This window comes from Gracilinanus agilis, chromosome 2 (genome assembly GCF_016433145.1).
Source record: "Gracilinanus agilis isolate LMUSP501 chromosome 2, AgileGrace, whole genome shotgun sequence".
Classification (NCBI taxonomy): domain Eukaryota; kingdom Metazoa; phylum Chordata; class Mammalia; order Didelphimorphia; family Didelphidae; genus Gracilinanus; species Gracilinanus agilis.
The window spans coordinates 616,326,896-616,349,789 of record NC_058131.1 but is presented as its reverse complement, the minus strand read 5'-3'; the positions used below and the strand labels follow the sequence as shown (position 1 = coordinate 616,349,789).

The window sequence follows — 22,894 nt, the reverse complement described above, 5'->3', positions numbered from 1 at the left end:
TCAAATGAAATTTCCCTATTTAAATGAATGGAAAAGCAATTAATCCATTTCAGTACCAAAAAATGGCATGAATTTTTTGTTTTATAAATTTTTAAATATGAAAATGTACTTTATAAATAACAAATAAATATATTTATAGGTAAGAAGAAAGAATGTAAAGAAATAAACTTGCATTTGAAATGTTAAATAACTTCAAGATCAGGTGAAGATTCTGGCAGAGAAGGTTTTCATTTTGCACACTATCTCTTAAAATAACTTATTCTCTAACCATGGTAATACTATATTTAAATGCAAAATTGACCTTACACAACACTTGTGATATGTATCTTTATTGTTAAACTTAACTGCTATTTTTCACTTTACTTAATTATCATCATTTTCTTCATTGAATTTTGACTATTTTGAAACATTTTCCTCAATTTCTCTGAGAGGCCATTTCAACAAAATCCTTCCCATGGAAGTTTGTCTATTTCTTCCTTTCAGAATGTTTTAATAATGTGTGAAACAAATGTCACCACACAGCTCCCATGCATGACCTGTTGCAACTTCTTGAGGGTGTGTCTTTTCAATAAACTGTTAAATTTTTTACCAAATCTTCAACATTTCCTTAATTTCACTCGTGATTCAAATATCCACTCATGACTTAAAGCAAAAAATCTCAATCATGACTGCTCATATCTCAAATTGCTTGTGAAGTAAGATGCTTGTGTATCAAGGTACCACTGTACAAATATGATCTTTCTAACAATAATGTAGCAGCCTTCCTGGTGGGGTAGCAAGCTCTCTCAGGAGTTCAGGAGCAAATGGATAACGCATTCTGTTAGAACATTCTTGCGTGGTGTAGATTGGTTAGTCTCACTCTCTAATCTTATGGTGTGGAGATTCCACAATTCAATCATTCAATGAACATGTTATCACCACCAGTTCTTGTGTCACACAATAATTCAAGGCAAAAAACATTTACCAAGTGCCTACTATATGCCAGAGCTAGAGACTGAAAGGCAAAAACAAGTTCCTAATCTAAAGGAGTTCATAGTCTAATGAGGGGGACAGCATGCAAATAACTATATACAAATAAGATTTGTAGGTAAGTTAAAGATAATATTATATTAAAAGGTATAGCATTGGAATTCTGGGAAGATGGCAGCTTAGAAGGATCTAAATCTTAAAACCTCAGCACTTTTTCCATACCAAGATAGAAAACAAAGCACTTCAAGAAGAAAAATGACCAAATCTAACAACAGGACAGAGCAGGGTGGTCCTACTGCTGGAGAGCTCAAGAGGTATGCCAAGAAAAAGGCTTGAATTCTTGCACTGTTGTGTCTGAGGGTATAGAAGGGGAATCCCAGGGTCCCTCACCCACAGGCTGTGCGGAGTCTCCAGAGGCCCCTGAAATATCCAGGCTGTTGGGCACACTAGCCTGGAGAGAGGGCCTTACTGGGGCCAGACTCAGGGAGCTGAATACAGGCACCAGGGAGATAGATAGAGGAGAGAGCCAGAGTAACAGAGCAAAAACTCTCAGAAGATGGTGGCTTAGATGGAACAAAACTTCAGAACTATGAGATGTACCATACATACTGAGATAGAGAACAGAGGGCTTGGAGAGGAAAGAAAACCAGGTCTAAAAGCAGGACAGAGCAGGGAGATCCAACTGCTGGAAAGCTCAGTGAAAACACTCCATTTTGTCCCCCCACTTTTTTTTCTTCTCTTGAAGTTTTTTGGCCTCAGTGCATATTAAGCAATACAGACTAATCCAGGCTTAAACCCATCAATTAAACAGACAAGAAATCTTCGGAGGGCAGGGAAACTCCAACACCCCTCCCCCACAGACTGCTGACAATGTAACTACAAACTTCCATTGCCAGCTGGGGGAAGATCTTTCATCAAAGCTCATTAAATCCATCTGATTAAACTAGCAGAATAGAGAAGGGAAAAATATGAGGAAACAATAGAAAAAGAGAAAAGAAATTATAATTGATAGCATCTTTCCAGGAAGTGAAAAAAGAGCAAATGAAATAGAAGAACATGAGGAAGCTCCAGCGAATTGGAAACAGGCTTTGGAAGATCTCAAAATTCAATTAACTCAAGAACTTCAGGAACTCAAAAAAGCAATCAAAAGAGGCTGAAGACAATTTGAAAAAGGAAATGAATGAAATAAAAGAAGAAAATAAAGTCTTAAAAGCCAAAATTTACCAGCTTGAAAACAAATCAAAGAAGGCAAAAGATTATCTAAAAAGAAAATCAGATGAGAAGGAGAAGGATGACCAAAAAGCCAGGGATGAAATTCAGTTTTTAAAAAAACAGAACTCAACAACTAGAAGCAAATGACTTCACAAGGCAGGAAGAATATATTAAACAAAATTTAAAAAATGAAAAATTTGAGAAGAATATGAAACACCCTCAATGATTCAACCAAAGATCTGGAGAACAGAGCTAGCAGAGACAATTAAAAAATTATTTGTTTGCCAGAATATCATGATAAAAGAAAAAGTTTAGACATCATCCTACAAGAAATTATCAGACAATTGCCCTGACATTCTTGAACAAGAGGGAAAAGTGGAAATTCAAAGAATCCATAGATCACCTCCTACATTTAATCCACAAATGACAACTTCCAGGAATATTATAGCCAAATTAAAAAACTACCAGACCAAGGAAAAAATATTACAAGCTGCTAAAAAGAAGTCATTCAGATGTCAGAGAACCACAATTAAGATAACACAGGATCTGGCTGCATCTACATTGAAGGACTGGAAGTCATTGAACACCATATTCCAGAAAGCAAGAGAACTGGGTCTACAACCAAGAATAAACTATCCAGCAAAACTGATTATATTATTACAGGGGAAAGTATGGTCATTCAATAAAATTGAGGACTTTCAAACATTCATCAAGAAAAAAATCAGACTTAAACAGAGAGACCCAAACACAGAACTCAAGAGAATCACCATAATCTCCCTAATGAACCTAGATGCAAAATTCTTAAATAGAATACTAGAAAAAAGACTCCAGCAAGTGATCATGAGGATTATCCATCATGATCAGATAGTATTTATACCAGGAATGCAAGGATGGTTCAGTATTAGGAAAACCATACATAGAATTGACAATATCAACAAGCTAACAAACAAAAATCATATGACTATCTCAACAGATGGTGAAAAAACCTTTGAAAAAATACAGTACCCATTCCTATTGAAAATACTAGAAAGTATAGGAATAGAAGGACCTTTCCTAAAAATAACAAACAGTATATATCTAAAACCATCAACAAACATCATATGCAATGGGGATAATTTATAAGCCTTCCCAATAAGATCAGGTATGAAACAAGGATGCCTATTATCACCTCTATTATTTAACATTGTACTACAAACAATAGCAGTAGCAATTAGAGAAGAAAAAGAAATTTAAGGTATTAAAATAGGCAATGAGGAGACTAAGCTATTGCTCTTTGCAGATGATATGATGGTATACTTAAAAATCCTAGAGAATCAACTAAAAAGCTAGTAGAAATAATCATCAACTTTAGCAAAGTGGCAGGATACAAAATAAATGCACAAAAATCATCAGCATTCTATATATTTCCAACACATAACAGCAGCAAGAGTTAAAAAGAGAAACACCATTTAAAACCACCCTAGACAATATGGAATACTTAAGAATCTATCTATCAAAAAAAAAACCACAGGAATTATATGAACACAACTACAAAACACTTTGCAAACATTTAAATCTAAATCTAAACAACTGGAAAAATATTTATTGGTCATGGGAAGGACAAGCTAATATAATAAAAATGACCATTCTACCCAAATTAATTTACCTATTTAGTGCCATACCTATCAAACTACCAAGAAACTTTTTTACAGAATTAGAAAAAAACTATAACAAAGTTCATTTGGAAGAACAGAAGATCAAGAATATCAAGAGAAATAATGAAAAAAAAATGTGAAGGAAGGTGGCCTACCAGTACCAGATATTAAACTATATTATAATGCAGTGGTCACCAAAACAATATGGTACTGGCTAAGAGACAGAAGGGAGGATCAGTGGAATAGACTTGGGCTAAGTGATGTCAGCAAGACAATCTATGACAAAACTAAAGAGCCCATCTTTTGGGACAAAAATCAATTATATGTGAAAAACTGCTGGGAAAATTGGAAAAGAATATTGGAGAGATTAGGTTTAGATCCACATCTCACATCCTACACCAAAATAAATTCAGAATGGGTGAGTGACTTGAGCATAAAGAAGGAAACTATAAGAAAATTAGGCAAACACAGAATAGTATACTTGTTAGGTCTCTGGGAAAGGAAAGATTTTAAAACCAAGCAAAAGTTAGAAAAAATTACAAAATGTAAAATAAATAATTTCAATTACAACAAATTAAAAAAGTTTTATACAAATGAAAACAATGCAACCAAAATCAGAAGGGAAACAACAAACTGGGAAAAATCTTTACAACAAAAAACTCTGACAGAAGTCTAATTACTCAAATATACAAGGAGTTAAATCAATTGTACAAAAAATCAAGCCATTCTCTAATCAATAAATGGGTAAGGGACATGAATAGGCAATTTTCAGATAAAGAAATCAAAACTATCGATAAGCACATGAGAAAGTGTTCTAAATCTCTAATAATTAGAGAAATGCAAATCAAAGCAACACTAAGGTATCATCTCCCACCCAGCAGATTGGCTAAAATGACAGCAGGCGAGAGTAATAAATGTTGGAGGGGATGTGGTAAAATTGGGACATTAACGCATCGCTGGTGGAGTTTTGAACTGATCCAACCATTTTGGATGGCAATTTGGAACTTTGCCCAAAGAGAGCTAAAAGATTGCCTGCCCTTTGATTCAGCCATACCATTGCTGGGTTTGTACCCCAAAGAAATCATAGCGAAAAAGGCATGTACAAAAAATATTTATAGCCGTGCTTTGTTGTGGCAAAAAACTAGAAAATGAGGGTATGCCTGTCAATTGGGGAATGGCTGAACAAATTGTGGTATATGCTGGTGATGGAATAAGATTGTGCTCAAAGGAATAATGAACTGGAGGAATTCCATGTGAACTGGAATGACCTCCAGGAACTGATCCAGAGTAAAAAAGGAGCAGATCCAGGAGAACATTGTACACAGAGACTGATACACTGTGGTAAAATCAAATGTAATGGACTTCTGTACTAGCAGCAATGCAATGAACCAGGACAATTCTGAGGGATTTATGGAAAAGGACACTACCCACATTCAGAGGAAGAATTACAGGAGTGGAAACACAGAAGAAAAACAACTGCTTAAACACATGGGTTGATGAGGACATGATTGCGGATGTAGACTCGAAACTACCACACCAATGCAACTATCAATAATTTGTAAATAAGTCTTGATTGATGACACATGAAGAAACCAGTGGAAATGTGCATTGGCTACAGGAGTGGGGGGTTCTGGGGGGAGAGAGTAATAACATGAATCATGTAACCATGTAAACAATTTTTCTCAAAAATAAAATTTAAAAATTAGATTAAATTTTAAAAAGGTATAGCATTAATGGGGGATTGGGAAAGACTTCACAGAGGTCAGATTTTTATCTTGGCTTTGAAGGAAGTTAGAAAAGCCAGGAGATGGAGATGAGGTAGGTGAGAATTTCAGATATTCGGTACAGACTTAGGAAAATGTACATGGATGGAGGAGAAGGCATTATGCATGAGGAATAGCATGAAGACCAGTGTCATGAGATTGCAGAAAATGTAGGGAGGGGATAAGATATAAGAAGAAATGGAAGGTAGGAGTGGTTCATATAGTGAAAGGCTTTAATGACAAACATTTTATATTTGATTCAGGAGATTACCAGGATCCACTGGAGTTCACTGAAGAAGAGAGTGGCATGATCAGACCTATACTTTGGGAAGATCAATTTTACCAATAAGTGGATGATAGACAGGAGTGGGGAAAGATTTCAGGTGAATATACAACTTAGTAAACTAGTATAATATTCCTAGTATAATTTGAATCAGGGTAATGGCAGACTCAGAAGAAAGATAAGAGCATATATAAGAGATGCTGGGAAGGTAGAATCAACAAGACTTGACAATTATTTGGATAAGAGAGTGAGGAGTAAAAGATTATGTCTAGTTCATGAGCCTGAGTAATAGGAAGATGATAATTCTTCCAACAATAACAGAGAAGTTAGGGAGAAGGGAAAAAGAGAAGGTGCCAAGACTAGGGCTGCTACTGCTGATGGGGACTTTGTCAACTTGCATATGCATCTCCAAACCAGGATAATCTATAGTAAGGTGTTTAGTCAAATTCTAAAGTGAAAAAATCATGTGTATATAGTTGACATAAATAAATATCTATCTGCTTCAGGATAACAGCCACAAGATCTGGATAATTCTGCCTCCAGGCCTATATCTTTGATTTATTCACTATATTTACTTTAGAGGAGGAAACTACTAGTACTGTGCCTTATTTAATATTAAAAATGTGTTCCTGAGTTAGATGTATAAACTAAGATCACTCTGACAAAAAAAAGATTCATTATGCTATCTATGGAAAAATAATATCAGATTGTAAATTTCTTGAGGGGAGTGGGAAGGTGTTTGGACATTGCTTCTGTTAGAGAAAAACCTCTAACAGATGACCAGATAACTGGTCTCCCTTAATACCATGTCTCTATGCCAAGTTTGTTTTTTAAATTCCTATATATTCTTTCTCTCCAGATTTTCTATTGTATAGTTTAAGGGTAATATCCATCCAACTTTGCTCACATGTTTAATCCCCCTTGGTTCTTAGATTTTCTTACATGGTTGTATAGTTATTACAATGCTATTCTACCTACTGTTCTACCTATGAAACTGGTTTTGTACGAGGTATATATACCCTTCAAGAACCATATTCCAGTCATTATACCACCAAAGCCTGGTGATCCCTTTGAGGCCAAATATACTTCCTTCTGTTAGCTTACTTACTTCAACTTGCATTTTACCCCAACTTTTTCTGAAGTCAAGAATTTTGCACTGGCTCTTTTCAGAAATATTTTCTCATAAATTTCTAAGCCTTCTTCATAGAATGAAGATGCTATTAATTGTCTATGATATCTAATTTGGTGGATATATGTCATTTTCTTCCTCTTTCTTTTTCAGTTTAGTAACTGATGAATTTCATTTAATTAATGCACTAAAACTTGCCCCTATCATATCAAAGCAAAACAGTATTATAAAAGGATTTGATCTCTGGGCTCTGACTTGTGGACAGGAGGGTCAATTGGGATTCTTCAAAATTCAAGGCAATAGGCATAAGATATCTGTACTACATCAGTCATACCATAAAAATCATAATTCCTTCCTGGAAGTACAAAAAGTATATCAGAACCTCAGGATTGTAATTAGCTTCGTTGTTCCTTTAGCCCCCTACTACCACAGAGCCTCCAGTAACAGTACATGTGGCTCAGCTCCTCTCCCCCCTCCCCAAGGGAATTTATCAGGAGGAGGGGTGGAGATGGAGGGTAATTGGTTTACAAAGATTCCATAGTCTCAGCCCTTGACATATATAATTTATAGTCTAGATATTAGTTATTCTGGAATGTACTTGCAAACCATAACATAGGTAACACGTCCTATGGGACATCATTTTCTCAAATACTATGTCTCCATGGAATCAGTTAACAATGCTATTAAGGATATGCTTATATTCTTATTTTGTATGTAGTTATGGGCTACATTAAATATTTTTGCTCTCCCTTCATGAGATAGTCAGGAATGTAGGGGCCACTTGCCACTGAGAAAAGAGGAACAACTGCTATCTCTTGGCAAAAGCCAATTGGAATTAGAGGTCTCTCCTTCACAAGCCCAAACAAGAGAAGGCAAGTCTATACTTCCCACAACTACTTCAAGACTCTTCTTCTGCAGCCATCACTTAGCAATCTCTACTTCTTTCAGATCCATACCATCATTCTATATATTATACACATTTCCATTGGTGTCACTTGCCAGCCTCTGGGTCATTTTCCTTCCTTCCTAATGGGGTCCATTATCCAGATCAGTCTTATCCATCACAACTCCTGCCTTTAGCCTTGATGATTCTGGTATTTATAATGATGTAAAGCTTAACACCCAGGCTTCCCAGTTCATTAGCCTCCTTGACCACCAAAGAGAAGTGATCACAACTTAGACCTCACTGATGTCAGACACCCTAGACTATTCTATCCCCATTATCTTGAATTCTGAAATTCCCATGATCTCTTGTTCTCTTATATTATTTCTCTCTGACTCTGTTTGCCTGTCTGTCTGTCTGTCTCTCCATTATGGCCTCTATCTACTCCATCTCTTCCTATTCTCCCTACCCATCATCTTTGCTCTAGTTCACTTTCCACACTTGTTTAGACTCCTAACTACATGCTGGCCTTCACCACTGAAATATTAATCCCTTGACATTCTGAAATTTATAATATGCCAAGCTATAGCCCAGGGCCATGTTCTCACCCTTTCCCCCCACAATTGTCTGCTTTTTCACTCCCATTCCTGAATTGGAGAATGTAAAGAGAGGGGGCCACCTCAATTAATACAAACACAAAAGGTCTAGACACCACAATTGAATTAATCAATAGTTTAAACTAAGCACTAAGGAATTGTTCTATAATCTCCTTATAAGGTATGAATGAGTCCTTAACTAATATTAATGAATCTTATGGGGTTCTAGTTATTGGATGAATGCAAATGATACCATATAGGAACTATCTTATAATTGGCAGAGATCAATTTACACCCTTTGGCCTACATATAAAAATATCAAATCAGTTATGCATTCATCAGTGAAGTGGTAGAACAGTCCATAATTAGATGATCTCAGTTCAGAGGATTCCAGATATAGGATTGTAGCCAAGATCTAGATATGAAATCATTTTTGGTGGGGGAAAGGAAAGATTTTTTCCTGTCTGTTCCTTAGCCATTCCCCTTTTCCTCTGAACACATCATCAAAAAGCCTGGACTAGTAGCAGATTGGAATCAGAGTGCCGAGAACAATAGGATATAACACATCCAATCTAGAACAGAAAGAAAACATATGGAAAGAAACACAGATATAGAAAACTGAATAGATAGCACGTTAAAAAGCAACTAGAAGAATCCTTCCCTTCTTCTCTTTCTTTTTTCCTTTCTTTCCTCCTTTCCCTTTCTCTTTTTCTTTGTTTCTCTCTTTCTTCCTTTCTTTCTTCCTTCCTTCCTTTCTTCCTTCTTTTTTCCTTCTTTCTTTCTCTTTCTTTCTTCCTTCCTTCCTTTCTTTCTCCATTCCTTCCTTCTTTCCTTCCTGCCCTCTTCCCTTCCCTCCCTCCTTCCTTCCTTCCTTCCTTCTTTCCTTTTCTCTCCCTCCATTCCTGGACTTAATAAAGGGATTTTTAGGCCATAAAGCTCCAAGAGTTGTGATTTTCTATTACTTTACGTGTATCCTATACACATATCTTGCTGCCATTATACCCTAAGCCCTTCTTCCCATGGACCTGTTTATATTTCTAAAAAGACTGTGTTCCTGTAGTTTGGGAGGAAATGTCTGTAAATAAATGCCTTTGGTAAAGGCTAATTGAGGCTGTTGACTATTAACAGAAAGCATAACAGCATTAGAAGCCGAATTCCTAGAACCCTGATTTGTGGTAGTCAAGTTGCCTTTGGAGGATCCCAGCCTGTGAATATAAGAAGGAGGACTGAACCCCATATATTGTAGCCATGTTGACTAAGCCCATTATAAGTCCATTTTGTCTAATATCACCACTATATGATAATCCTTTGGGGGGGAAAGCATCTGGCTGATTATATGACTTACAGTATAATGAATAAAGTTGGGCCTGAAATAAGGAAGATGAGTTCAAATCCAGCCTCTGACACATGTGTGAGCTTGGGCAAGTCATTTAATTTCTGCCTACTTCAGTTTCCTCAACTTTTATGGAGATGTCATACCTACCTTTCAGGGTTGTTGTGAAGATCAAATAAGAAAATATTTAATACTTAACACACGGTAAAGGTACATGGTGAATCCTTCTTTACTTTTTTCTTTCTTTCTTTCTTTCTTCCTAAATACCAATAAATGTACTCAGGATTCATCTATCCTTTAAAAATGGCAATCTTGCTTCCACTTGCATTTTACTACCTAATTATAAAATATAGTTTATGTTTGTTGCAGCTAATTCCTCATGATTCATTGGCTTCTTGAACTCTATTCTAACCCTATCACCCTTCTGAAAATATTCTATCAAAGAACAAAGGTGATCTTGAAACCGCTAAATTAATCTGAGAGTCTTTTTTCTTTCCATTTTCTTTTTAAAACCTTACCTTCGTGTGTTGGTTCCAAGGCAGAAAAATGTTAAGAGCTGGGCAATGGAGATTAAGTGACTTAACCAGGATCACACAAAAAGAAGTGTCTGCAGCCAAATTGGAACCAAGGAGCTCTAGGCATAGCCATCAGGATGGCCTGTTTTCAATCCTCATCCTCCTTGATCTGATGTTTTGATATCACAAACTACAGAATATGACTACACAGTTCCAGAAATTAAGCAGATAGTCCCTCTTTTCTTGCCTTCCATGATGCTATCCTAATCTTATTTCTTTATAACTGTCCTATGTGTCTTACTATTTCTTCTAATCAACTATTATACACTACCATAAGCCCTTGTGTTCTCCAAATCTTTACTCTTGGACCTTTATTGATTCTGTGTATTCTCTTCTTTGGTGAGTTCAAGTTTGTCATGTCTCTGCATGTGACTTTCAGATCTCTCTCTCTCTCTCTCTCTCTCTCTCTCTCTCTCTCTCTCTCTCTCTCTCTCTGTCTCAACATATCCATAGATACATCTATATTTTTACAAATATATACAGGTATAGTTATAAAGATAAGTAGTCCCAGAGGCATATCTACATCTAGATTTATATTTATAGACATATGTAGCTGAAGTATTTCTCCTTAACTCTTGTTCCACATCACCTCTACTTATCCAATGGGATAATGTCTTATCAGTATATTAAAAAAGAATTCATCTTTTCCCTTCATTCCATCCTTCTCTTATTTCTATTTAAGGAGCCACAATATACTGAAAACTCAGTATCATTCTCAAGTCTTCTCTTTCCTTCTGAGGAATCTAACATGTATACAAGCAAGTAGATAAAAGATGTAATAATAAGAGAGCCAGTAATAACCAAACAAATAACAAATCCCATCCTTACAAAGATAACCTGAAGCAAGAGAGAACAGGGATGTCTATTGTGCCCCATCCCTCTCTCAATTTGCCCTTAATGTCTGGCACATCGGGTTTAATAAATGTTAGTTGCCTATCTACAGGGAAAATGCCATTTAAAGGGGTCTTGAAGATGAGTCCTATTGGTCAATAAGCATTTTTTAAAGTGCTTACCATGTGATAATTCAAATAATTACCTAATTGCCTATTGGAATAGAGCAAATCTGAGTTTTGCATAGCACATTTTCTTAAAGAGAATACATCTTCATAAAAATGCAAAACACTTAAAATAAACACTGTGTGTTGGTATATGTTTCTTTTAGAATTATACCAAGGGCAGCATGAAATTATGATGGAGAAAACTGTGAATACTCTCCTGTCCAAATTCTTCCTCTAAAGGCCAAAAAAGTGTTTTGGAGATTGGCCCACATTGGCCTATTTCCATGGGGCTTCTCAAAAGACTGAAGAAGCTTCCTCCCTTCCCCCTGCCTCCTTGCTGCCCAAGAGGTCAGAGATAAGGAGAGATGTCAGTAATGGAGCTCTGCATCCTACATCTTCCCAGTCCATTAAAATGTAAATGAGAGAGGAATGGCTGGTTCCCCCTGGCCCCAGCTCAGCACCACTGTGTATCAACCTTGCTTCTGCAGCACTCACATCCGTCAGTCGTCCTCGCCTCCATGTGTACAAGGTCAGGCTCCTTATCCAAGCCTGTGACTGACCTAGAGAAGAAAGAGAGCATTAGTGAGCATGTGCCGAGAACAGACCAAGGCTCAAATATACAGTCCTCTGCTTTCAGGAGGACAGCTGAGTTCTGAGGTCCTACGAAACTGGCTGGGCTGCCCTGGAGGAGGAAGATGCGATGTGGTCCCTCCAAGCTTCTTGGTATTGCTACTGTGATGGAGTGAAAAGGGCTCCGGGGTTAGAATCCAAAGACCTCGGCTCCACTGCAAGGTCCAACCAGACATACTAGGTGATTTGGATGCCCAGCCTCTCTGACATCATTTTTCTTGTCTGTAAAATGGGGCATACATGTTAGCATTAAAAAAGGGCAGAAGGGCCAAGTTATGGGGAATGAAGGCTGCCAGGGGCAGGGGTGAGGGGAAGGGGGTCCATCAGACTCTTCCTATGCTGAGGTGGCCATTGGGCAAATTAATGTGGAAACAACTAACAAAAGCTTGATTGTGGACTTGGAGGAGCTCGTGAGAGAAATGTAGGAGCTTAGAAGGGCAGAGTGTGAAGGGTTGCCGAATGGAATAACTTTCCTGTTGTGTTATATCTGAGTACATGTTCCCCCTGGACAGTGTGGGAGGGTCTTGGGTACATGGCTGAATTGTCAAAGTCTGATGTCTAGAGACCACCGCAAGGATCTGACTGGAATGTATTTCAGTAACAAGGTCAGGATCAGCTGTTTTCTTGATGATATTTTCTGAGCCTTCCCCTCTTCTTAAGGGCATGTCAAGTGTCAGAGGTTTGAGGACCCCAAATGTCAAAGATTCTGGAAATTATGATACATACTTATCTTTCTCTAGGGATGTCATAAGGATTTTATCAGAAAATGATTGCTAACTAAGTAGTAACTCATAAAATCACTGTATAAATGTCACTCAGATGCCACCACCATCATCATCGTCATCGTCATCATCATCATCATCATCATCATCATCATCCTCATCCTCTTCATATTGTTATTATTATATCATACTTATCTAAGGGTCACTTACCTAGCAGCCTTAACTATCTGGAACACACTATTGGAGCCAAGAAGAAAATATAAAAGCCACTGACAATATGTCAGTTTGCAAACTCAGATGTTTGCCAAGTCCAAGTACCCAAACCTATGCATTTTATTCACAGGGGAGCCCCCCCCCAGTCCCTCTTTTAAATTCTGTTTATTCTTGTTTCTGATATAATTCTAATAGGCTTGATTATCCGTTTTCCTAGCACAATTTCTATTTGAAGAAGTAAATTTCAAGGGGAATTGCTAAAAGCAAGCATACTGATAGTGAGGAAAAGATACAGCTCAGCTGACAGGCTGACATCAGATGGAAAGAGGCAAAAAATGATTTTAAAAATACACACAGAAGAATTCAAAAACTATAGTAATTTGGGGCAATTTAGGTGGTATTAGGTAGCTAGTGCTTTTCAAATGGAATCTGAAAGATCTGAGTTCAAAACCTGCCTCAGACATCTGATAACTGTGACTTCAGGCAAGTTATTCAACCTCTCTTTCAGTTAAAAATGGGGATAATAATAATACCTACCTTCAATGGTTTCAGTGAGGATAAAATGAGATAATATATAATAAAATCACAAACTTTCAAGTGCTATATAAAGGCTGCTATATTTTTGCTGCTCAGGGCAGTTAGATGTGACAGCAGATAAAGTGATGGGCCTGGAGTCAGGAAGACTCATTGCATTGAGATCAAATTGGACCTCAGACACTTACTCACGGTGTGACCGTGGGTACATCACTTAACCTTGTTTGCCTCAGATCCTCATGTCTAAAATGAACTTGAAAAGAAAATGGAAATCCACTCTAATATCTTTACCAAGAAAATCCTAAATGGGATTGCAAAGGCATGATTGAAAAATGACCGAACAAGATAAAAAAATATTATTTTTATTTGTTCACAGGCCAAACAACTCTGTGGATTGTAATCAGCCCTGAGGGCATCATTTTATATAGCACAAGACAAACACACATTAATGGATGATCCTGAGTCATCAAGATATAGTAATAGTCAGTGTTCTCTGTTTAAGAAAGCAAAGATTTCTGTAAAAAAATTATTCATTTGGATACTTAACATTAACTTTTTCAGATAAACTTGTATTATCTACAAAATCCACATGTTTAAAAAAACTTCTTAGCTGAAGATGTATAATAATAATGATCCTTATATCACTTGTGTGGCACTTTTTACTTTACAAAGCACTTTTTTTTAAATCTATTATCTCATTTGCTCCTCTCAACAAAAGACAGAAGAAAGTAGGGCAGGTATCAGACTCATAAAATCATAAAATCTCAGAGTAGGAAAGGACCTTAGAGGCATAGTTCAATTCTTATTTGAAACAGAAATCCCTCTTGAAACATCCTTCCAAATGCTCATCTATTCCTCAACTACATATATCCTGTAGAGGAATCATTATTCCCATCATACAATGGAAATTGGGAATCAGAGACGTTAAAGTAGTTAACCAAAGTCACTTAGTGATTTACTGGCAGAGCTGAGGTCAGATTGGCAAACCCAGAACACAACTGTGGGAGTTAAATATGGAAAGTGATCCAATCCTCAATATCACTTCTTCCCTGAAATTAGACATAATCCATTTGATTAGTTTAGCCTTCCACTGGTTGGCTGAGTACAATGTATTAATCTATAGAAAATGAGAGAAGCAGAAATTGGTATTGGAGGGCAATGATAAAGGAGGAAGGATATGACTGAAGCACTGAGTAGGAGGAGACAAAAAGATCAGCTGTCTACTTTCTTAAATCAAGAATATCAAAGGGTTTAAAATCTAGTTCAGGGGACCAAACTACCCAAAAGAAACTCTTAGGAAACCATACAAGATAGACTATCATGAATATTTAAGCTACAGTAATAGAACTAAACTGGGAGGCATAATGAGTGAGGTAGAGATTGGGAGGATCTAAGTCTGGGATTGGGTAGTTATCTGGGAAGTGGTCTGATTGGAAATAACCTGAGGGCATGAGTGCTTTGTGACAGGACACTCATTGTTTCAGGAGTAAAGACTCTGCTTGGCAGCATAAGAGATTATCCTAATATTCAGTTCACCTGAAATTTCATTTTCTCCAGTCTCTCAAGGCCTAGAGAATGTATTTTGTATCAGAACCAACTTTATTAACCAGTTACATTTACACGGAACAATGTAAATTATCAAGAAAGGAAGACAAAATCCCTGCCAACTGAGAGCAATAATTTAACAGAATTGAGGAGTCCAGCTCAGATATCACCACACAGGCCATTTTCTCCTCTCTGCTTATTCAAATCCTATTCATTCTAACAAAATCTTCCTTACTTCCTCCTCAGGGACTACATATCTTCCCTACAATTCAGTATATCATTATATTCTGGATTATTGCTGTTGTTGTTCTCAGTTGTATGACTCTTTACGACCCCATTTTGGGTAAAACCAGAGTGGTTTGCCATTTCCATCTCCAGCTCATTTTACAGGTGAGGAAACTGAGGCAAGCAGGGTTAATTGAGTTGCCCAGGGTCATGTAGCAAGTATCTGAGACTGGATTCAAACTCAGGAAGATGAGTCCACACTCCCTCCTTGCCCCACTATTCCTCCTAAGCAAGTCTTTCAATTGTTTCCGCAATAAATCTTATTACTCCAACTGTATTGAGAGTAAAGAATATGTTTTCTTTCTTGTAGGAAACCTTACAGTGACTATTAACACTTTCAGTACTTGAAGGACTGGGTGTAGCAATTAATATAATAATTTCATTAAAATTTTACTTTGAAATTAAAAAAAACTTCATCTGATCTCTATTTTCTTTATCTTAAGTATGAAAAAAATACAGTTTGTGATTTCACACTGTGTAGTCCTTCTAATTACAAATTCTGTTCCCTCTAGCATACAAATAACCAACAAAGATGTGACCAACTAACTGAAGGACTGAAAACTACACATAGGAATTTTATTTCATTGGATTTATAATGATTTCCCTATACTTGCAGCTGTCTTCATTTTGCCCCATATTAAGGGTATAGGGTGAGGAACCCAGTAGCTTGCTTATGGCCAGAAGCAAAGAAAAAAATATTTTTTTGGCTTTTAGATGAATGAGAAGTTCTCATCATTATATTTTGAATATCTTGAGGGCAGGGGCTGTCTTTTGCCTCTTTTTTATATACCCAGTGCTTCAGCAAAATGTCTAGTACTTAATAACTATTTATTGACTGTCTACTGACTCATAGTCATCTGTATCCCAAAGGCATCAGATCCTTGTTTCCACCTCCTAGAAGAGGAAGGGCTTCCTAGTTCCCAGAGGATGTGGGGCAATTCGGACCTGTCTAACAAATCCAATTTGCCATTACCCCCACTCTCTGTCACCTGTGATACTGAGTGGATAGGTGATAACAATAAATGCTATTTTTTTCTCTCCATAACCCAATGAAAAGGAGGATGCTCGTAGCCATTCTCTCCTGGTAAGTATACTAACTATCCTGGCAGAGGAGTATTAGCTAAGAAAATGCAGGTCACTGGCTGGACCCATTCCCCTAATCCCAGAGCTCTATCAGCTGTCCAGCTGAGGGAACGGAAGTGGTCAGAAATTGATCTGATTATTGGCAGAGAGGAAAACCATGTTCTTTTGTACCCATGTGCCTTCATTCTCTCCTAAGTAGTGAGCCTTGGACTAGGTGCTTTTGAATAAATTGCAAGGCTCCTCACAATGCATTTTGTACGATGACTCAGTGACCATATACCCATAATGAGAAATATTTGCTGAATCTACATTTCAGGGGATATGTGTGTGTGTGTGTGGAGGGGGAAAGCTCCTCTTCCTATAAGCTAAGTGGCTCAGTGGATAGAATGCTAGGTCTAAAGTCAGGAATACATGAGTTCAAATCCAGCTTCAGACACTCTTCCTAGCTGAATAACCCTGAGCAAATCACTTAATTTCTATTTATCTCAGTTTCCTCGGCAGTAAAATGGAGATAATAACAGCACCTACCTCACAGAGTGGTTGAATCTAGTCATTGGATAGAAAGTGAGACCTGAAGAGGGGAGGTTCTGGATTCAAATCTGGCCTCGGATACTTCCTAGCTATGTGACCCTGAGTAATTTAAACCCAATTGCCTAGAGTCCAGATGTAGTGATTAGGGAATTGCTTAAGGCAGTGATGGGCAAACTATGGCCTGGATCTGGTCCTCAGGGAATAGTTTGCCCATCACTGGCCTAGACCTTATTGCTCTATTGCCTTGGAACAGTATGGATTCCAAGATAAAAGATAAGGGTTATTAAAAAAAAAAGATAAAGCACTTAGCACAGAACCTGGCACATTTATATAGGTAGTATATAAATGTTTATTCTCTTCCCCGCCATCTAGGGACCAGCTCCAGTGAACTAAGTCCTTTGTGAAGCTTGTTCCATCAGGAAAGTACATGCAAGGAAGATAATAGCACCCTTTCATTCTGGACTTTCCCAGCAGGAATGGAAGGGTGCTATCATCTTCTTTGCATGTACTTTCCTGATGGTGACAGATCTGTAACCTCAGAGCTGTAATCTCAGAAAAGAGATAAAGTAACTAATTCAGCAATGTGAAAAATAGTTCCCAAATGAAGAATTATAAACTATTAACTACCACATGAAAGAAATGTCAATTAAAACAACCCTGAAGTTTGATCTCACAGTCAGAAAACTGGCAAAGATAACAAAAGAGTAGGAATAATTAATGCTAGAGGATTTGTAGGAAGACAGTCACACCAATATATTGCTGGTAGAGTTGTGAACCGGTACAACTTTCAGAAAAACAATTTAGAATTATGAAAAGAAAGTAGCAAAAATGTTTGACCCAAAGGCATAGATCCCAAGGAGATTACTGACAAAAAGAAAGGCCTCACTGACACCAAAAGATTTATAGTCACATTTTATTTTTTGTGGTAGGAAAGAACTAGAAACAAAGGAGATACCTACTGATTGGAGGAATGGCTAATGAAATTGAATATTACTCTATTATAAGAATGATTCACAAGATGAATATAGAGAAGCATGGAAAGATTTATGTGAACTAATACAAAATGAAGGAAGCAAAGCCAGGAAAATAACATGAACAATGACTACATCAGTATAAATTATAGGGGTGGGGGGGTGTCAGGGGCAGAGAGAGAATAACCACAAAATAATTAAATATGAATGGTGGGAAAGTATAAATAGCAAGTTTGGCCCAAAAGAAGAGCTATTAGAAGTGGCTTTTCTTCTCCCCTAAACTCCTTTTCAGAGATGGGAGAAGGGTCTGACACAGGTATGGAATGTTACATCTAACATCACATATTTTCATTATCTTGATTGGTTTTGATGGGTTCTCTTTTCCTATTACATGTTTTTAAAAATCTTTGTTATAAGGAATGGCTCTATAGGAGAAAGGTGGATGCAGGGCAAAATATGAGCAATATAAAACAAAAGTTATTTTATACACACACACACACACACACACACACACACACACACACACCCTTATCTTCCATCTTAGACTGATTTTGCTGATTCTAAGGCAGAAAAGATATAAGGAATGGACAGGGGATGGTGTTTAAATCAATTGCCTATGGTCACAAAATTAGGAAGTGTCTGAAGACATATTTGAACTCAGGACCTCCTATTTGTGGACTGACTCTCTATACACTGAACCATCTAGCTGCCCCCTTATAATATATTTTAAAGGAACCTAATTTGGGGTCAAGATTTTTTTTTATTAAAAATAATGGTTGTTCATAATCTGACCATCTCAGACCAGTCTCTTGTCTCCTTGTCATGGTGACCCACAAATAGAAATTATCTTTTTCTCCTACCAATGAATCTATATCTTCCAAAAAAACACATAGATAAATTTCCTTTTATGTCAATGACTAAAATTCTGATTCAGTGGGTGACACCTAAAATCTCAAACCTGAAACGCATAGAACCAGTTAAAGAATAAACTACAGACATTAAAAGGGCAAAAAACCAGTCAAGATATAAGAGAATACTCAGAAATCTTAGATATTGAATCATTATTTATTCTCCCCTCTGTAAAAATCTTCTCCAGAAAATGAGGGAAAAGATTAGGAGCACCAGAGAAATCCCTGCCATTATGAAATATCACATTGGGCAAACTGCTTTGGTGGGAATGGGGTTCAGCAGTTGATAAGAATGGAGCCACTGATATCACTGCTTTCTCTGAGTTTCTGAGCGGCCAGGCTTTACTGACAGTTTTCCATCAATGAGCATCCAAGAACAGGCCCACTGAATTTTGTTAAATGTGCTAATGCTTCCCCTCCTCTGTGAATTCTTCTTGCCTATAGCTAAGAGGATACAGAACAGCCAGAGAGACTCCAGTATTTTGACTTCTTCAAAATCAGATGATGATAATTTTGGAGCTAGGAGGAACCTCAGTGGTTATCTAGTCCGATATTCTCCTTTTACAAATTAGAAAATTAAGGCTCAAAGGAACTGGATGATTGGACCAAAGTCATAATGGAAGTAGGTGTCAATTTAAACTCACATCTTCTGGCTCTAGAGACGATGTTTCTGTTGGTCAGACCGCCTCTGCTCTGGGTAGATCAATTCCTTCTACCTGGCACCCTTGACTTCCTATCTATCTGGCATCCTCCACCCTAAAATCTTCCAGACATATATGTGCCCACTGCTAGCCAACCTCAGTTTCTCTCCCTGTCAGTGACATCAGATTTAGAAGATGAGGGCAAGAATAAGCCAAGGAATGTGTAACTTCTGAAAATAGGTACTCCCTCCACAATACAAAGGTCCACTCTTTTATATATAGACAATCTCTGAATTCTGAATAAAAATAAAATCATCACTCTGTCTGTGGTCAACCTGAAGATAACCCTCTCCAAATCTAAGTAGGCTAATCCACTGGCCCCAGCCTCAAAGTCTTTCCAACTTGCTGGACACGGCTTTGGTAGCACAGTCTTTATGAAGCTGAGGTTGCCTCAAAGCCAGGATGAGATGTAGCAGAATGAATTTAATGGAAGAATATAATAATAATAATAGTAATAATAAAAATAATAATCTTTGGAACAACTCCAATACTAGAGAAGACATGTATCCTCTCATGATTTTATGGTTTTTTTCTCCTAAGAAGAATATATGTTGAAAGTATTTCATTCCAAGTAGTTTGGTAATTATGAATATTCAATATGGCAACAGCTACTAAAATGTGTTTAAATTTTTAATAGATCAATGTTATGTCTTAATGGTTGTGGGCAACACTTATACCCATTGATGATGCTAGAGAGAGAGGAAAGGAATAAGCATTTATATAGTGCCTAAATGCCAGACACTATACTAAGTGCTTTTTACAAATATTAACAGTTCTGATATAGTTTATTTGCCAATTTCTTTCAGATACTTTGGGCCTGTATTCATAGTAGGGAAATTTGCTATCTGTCACTTTATAAAGCCTAGAAGGCTTCTGGTATGCAATTTCATCCAACTGACTGTCTTCTTAAGTATCTAGTACATGCTAAATTTTAATAGCTTTAATGACATATTGCACAGTTTCCACCACTTCACCAAAGTCTTTCAGTCAGTCAACTAGTATTTATTAAGCAGCTATTATGTGTCAGGCACTGAGTTAAGCACTGGGAATATGAAAAAAACTGGAGAGGGGGGGGACCCTGACCTCTCTCTCAATGAGCTCACAGTCTAATGTGGGAGACGACATAAAAAATAACTAAATATAAACAAGATAAATGCAGAGAAAATTGAAAGTCAACTCAAGGCACTAAAATTAAGGAGGAAGGGCAAAGGTATCTTGCTGAAACTGGGATTTTAGCTGAGATTTGAAGGAGGTCAGGGAAGCCAGGAGGCAGAGATCAGGAAGATGAACATTCTAGGCATGGGGGACAACAAAAAATGCTCAGGGATGGGAGGGGGTGTCCCATGTTTGAAGAAAAAAAAGAAGGCCACCATCAGTGGATAGTGGAGTACATGAATGGGGAGTAAGGTGAAAGAATACTGGCAAGATAGAAAGTTTATGAAGGCAGAGAATAAAGGGCTTAAAAAACTAAAAAGAGCGTTTTATGATTGGTCCTGTAGGTAATGGAGAGCTACTGGAGTTTGTTGAATGGGGGTTGCGAAGTCATATAGCCAGACCTACACTTTAGGAAGATTACTTTGACTGTTGAGTGGAGGATGGACTGGAGGAGGGAGAGTTCTAAAGCAGGAAGACCAACAAGCAGGCTGTTGCAATAGCCAACAAGTGGGGTGATGAGAGCCTGTATGATGGTGGTAGCAGTGTCAGAAGAGAGAAGGAGGCTTTTAGGAAAGATGTGACAAAGGTTGGGAGAAGAAGGAAGAGGAGGAGAAGAGGAGGCGATGAGGATGATTTTTTTCCCTAGTATAGAAACCTGGCCAAGGAGATCAAAATGAAGCAAGCACAGGATGAGGTACTTATCATCCCTTTCATGCTGTCTCTAACTGAAGGTATACTGAGGATGTTTTCTGGGAGCCTAGAAAAGAAAAGTTTACCTTGTATTCTAGTACAAAAAGGTTTTTATATCCATATGATGAGATAATAGCCTGTAAAATATAAAAGAATAATAGCAGAGTATCAATGGGCCCCAGGAATACCTTTCTTTGAATCCCAACAACAACAAAGATGAGACAAATAATGATAATAAAAGCTGCCATTTATACACAATGCCCCCCAAATTTTAGTGCAATTTTTGACTACAACTAACTTTTAAGCTAAAATTCTGGTAATTCTAGCCAAGGATAATAGCTTTAAATTAAAAGTACACTAATACTTTTGGGACATAATATAATTGGCAGTTTTTATTATTATGGCATTTGTCCCATTTTTGTTGTTGTTCTTGTTAGAACTTAGAATTTTTTTAAACCTTTAAATTCTGTCTTAAAATCAATACTTTGTATTGGTTCCAAGGCAGTAAAACGATAAAGGGCTAGGATGGGGGCTAAGTGACTTGCCTGGGGTCACATATCTGGGAAGTATCTGAAGCCAGAATTAAGCTCAGGACCTCCTGTCTCTGGACCTGGCTCTCAATCCACTGAGCCACCTAACTTTTCTCCCAGAAAGAATTTTAAAACTTAAAACTGCACTGACTTTTTAAATATTCTATATACCATTTAAAGGTTTACAAAGCTCTTACTGTTATCTCCTTTAATCTTCATCACCTGGCCTGGAGTTAGGAAGCCTCATCTTCCTGAGTTCAAATCTAGCTTCAGACCCTTACTAGTTTTGTGACCCTGGGCAAAGTCACTTAACCCTGTTTGCCTCAGTTCCCCAACTGTAAGGGTGCTGGAGAAAGAAATGGCAAATATCTTTGGATAAAGTAAGAAATCTCCAAATGAGATCATGAAGAGTCAGATACAACTGAAACAATTCAATAACAAATCTTGTCTATCTGTCTATCTATCTATCTATCTATCTATCTATCTATCTATCTATCTATCTATCTATCTATCATCTATCCTCTGCCCAACTAGTTTAAACTAACATTGGTCCCAATTTGCTGTCTCTAATGATTTATTATTAAATTCATTCAGAAATATGTCCATCCAAATTTTCATTCCAACAAAAACCATATATTTAGAGAATCTACCTTATTCATTATTTTGATTAATTTTATGTTTCCCAGTTTAGAGAGTATACTCAACATAGACAACCTTGACATAATTTATCTAAGATTGACAAGAACTTATTGAAGTTATATCACTTCCTCATTTCCCAAATGCCTCTTATACTCACATCTGTACAAACATGTATTTTCTATCCAACATGGATCTCAACCAACAGAGAGAAACCAAACCCCAATTCAAAGATTACCCTTCCCCTTTGAAAGTCTCCTAAATACCTTAAAACCTGGCCAGGCTCCAGGAAAAGCTTCATAATGTATTACCATTATCCACAGGAACTAGGAAAATGAAAAGCAAGGGATAAACAAGTTCAGATACTCTGAGACAGATTTCTAAC

At 37.2% G+C, this 22,894-nt stretch overlaps 1 protein-coding gene across 1 annotated transcript in view; it reads right to left on the bottom strand.

Moving 5' to 3' along the window:
• SORCS3 (sortilin related VPS10 domain containing receptor 3) overlaps window positions 1–22,894 on the bottom strand; it is a 690,838-nt gene that overhangs the window by 197,784 nt on the left and 470,160 nt on the right. The window contains exon 6 of the mRNA XM_044660176.1: window positions 11,871–11,935. Coding sequence (XP_044516111.1) covers window positions 11,871–11,935 — 65 coding nt within the window. The remainder of the gene's footprint in view (window positions 1–11,870; window positions 11,936–22,894) is intronic.